The sequence below is a fragment of the Anomalospiza imberbis genome, chromosome 34 (assembly GCF_031753505.1).
Source record: "Anomalospiza imberbis isolate Cuckoo-Finch-1a 21T00152 chromosome 34, ASM3175350v1, whole genome shotgun sequence".
In the NCBI taxonomy this organism is placed as follows: domain Eukaryota; kingdom Metazoa; phylum Chordata; class Aves; order Passeriformes; family Viduidae; genus Anomalospiza; species Anomalospiza imberbis.
The window spans coordinates 119,272-121,285 of NC_089714.1; the positions used below are offsets into that span (position 1 = coordinate 119,272).

Here is a 2,014-nt window from a genome sequence, read left to right on the forward strand (position 1 = left end):
CTACAAATGTGGAGCTGGGCTGTGGTGGATCCATCTGCTCCCAGCAGTACCTCAGGGTTTTTTAGGGAAAATGTGGGAAGCTTATTATCCTCCCCTGGGGAAAGGTTAAACCCACAGAAATTCTGAAGAGGTCAGAATGACCGACCATCTCCCCTCAGTCCACACTCATCACTTTGCCTCACAGAACATGTCCGGTTCTTCACTAAGCACAGCAGAAATGCTGAGGCATTCTGATATCCAAAAATAACAGGACAGATATAGGGGAGCTTAAGAAGAAAACCCCAGAACTCTTGAACACAAAAAAGTGTCTTTGTGTGTTCCAAGGGAGGGTATATGGGAAATGGCTTTGATGTTGGTTTCAGGTATCTCCTCTAACTCTTCTCTGTCCTTTCTCCATGAACAGGTCCCCATGTGCAGCCACAGCCAATGTCCAACAGCAGCTCCATCAGCCACTTCCTCCTGCTGGCACTGGCAGACACGCGGCAGCTGCAGCTCCTGCACTTCTGCCTCTTCCTGGGCATCTCCCTGGCTGCCCTCCTGGGCAACGGCCTCATCATCAGCGCCGTAGCCTGCGGCCACCACCTGCACACGCCCATGTTCTTCTTCCTGCTCAACCTGGCCCTCAGCGACCTGGGCTCCATCTGCACCACTGTCCCCAGAGCCATGCACAATTCCCTCTGGGACACCAGCACCATCTCCTACACAGGATGTGCTGCTCAGGTGTTTCTGCTTATCTTCTTCATGGGAGCAGAGCTTTCCCTCCTGACCATCATGTGCTACGACCGCTACGTGTCCATCTGCAAACCCCTGCACTACGGGACCCTCCTGGGCAGCAGAGCTTGTGCCCACATGGCAGCAGCTGCCTGGGCCAGTGCCTTTCTCAATGCTCTGCTGCACACAGCCAATACATTTTCCCTGCCCCTGTGCCATGGCAATGCCCTGGGCCAGTTCTTCTGTGAAATCCCCCAGATCCTCAAGCTCTCCTGCTCCAAATCCTACCTGAGGGAACTTGGGCTCATTGCTGTTATTGCCTGTTTGGCATTTGGCTGTTTTGTGTTCATTGTTTTCTCCTATGTGCAGATCTTCAGGGCCGTGCTGAGGATCCCCTCTGAGCAGGGACGGCACAAAGCCTTTTCCACCTGCCTCCCTCACCTGGCCGTGGTCTCTCTGTTTGTCAGCACTGCAGCAATTTCCTACCTGAAGCCCCCCTCCATGTCCTCCCCATCCCTGGATCTGGCCCTGTCAGTTCTGTACTCGGTGGTGCCTCCAGCCCTGAACCCCCTCATCTACAGCCTGAGGAACCAGGAGCTCAAGGCTGCCGTGTGGAGACTGATGCCTGGATGCTTTCAGAAACATTACACTGCTGGCCACTTTCTGCAAATCATTTGAAATAAAAATCATATTTGATACTTCTTGATGGTTTCATTTTGGAGGTTCATTTTCTTTGTTTTACTTTGTTCATACTGTCCACAAATAAAAAATACACTCTGTGCCATTTCTCATTTTGTTTCTCTCCACCTCCCATTTTGGCCACAGACTGTGTCAATGAGGGGCTGTGCTCTTGGTGCTTTAATGTAACTGAAGGATGTCCCAGCACATTTTTCTGCAGAGATGCCCTTTTGGTGCCTTCTCTGGAGCTGCAGCAGCAATGTCTGTGTGCAGAGCTGGGGCAGATCAGTGCTGGCACAGCAGCTGTGCCCAGCAGCAGCAGCACTTGGTGTTGCCAGTGCTGCTCCCGTGGCCCTGCCCTGCTGCCCTGGTGGCCCTGGTGTTGCTGCAGGGCCTGAGTGCTCTCGGGGCCGGGCACAGTCCTGGGGGTGGCAGTGCCGGGGCTGCAGCAGGGACAGCCCATGGGCACTGCTGGGGCAGCGCTGACGCCCCAGGCCAGGGCCTGGGGGCTCCAGGCTCCTTGCCCAGGCTCTCTCAAGAACACGGCCAGGGCTGTGCCCAGCACAGAAAACCCCCGTGAGCAGCCCCAGGCTGGCCGTGGGCAGGCTGGGGGCAGACAGCATGG

The 2,014-nt window shown here is 55.1% G+C and overlaps 1 protein-coding gene across 1 annotated transcript; it reads left to right on the forward strand.

Moving 5' to 3' along the window:
• Window positions 1-426: 426 nt before the first annotated feature.
• Window positions 427-1,389, forward strand: LOC137464013 (olfactory receptor 14A16-like). The gene has a single exon (XM_068175345.1). The coding sequence runs from the start codon at window positions 427-429 to the stop codon at window positions 1,387-1,389; it is 963 nt and encodes a 320-aa protein (XP_068031446.1).
• The last annotated feature ends 625 nt before the right edge of the window (window positions 1,390-2,014 follow it).

Excerpts from the sequence above, each read along its gene's own strand:
- LOC137464013 (XM_068175345.1), top strand. The coding sequence starts at position 427 with ATGTCCAACAGCAGCTCCATCAGCCACTTCCTCCTGCTGGCACTGGCA.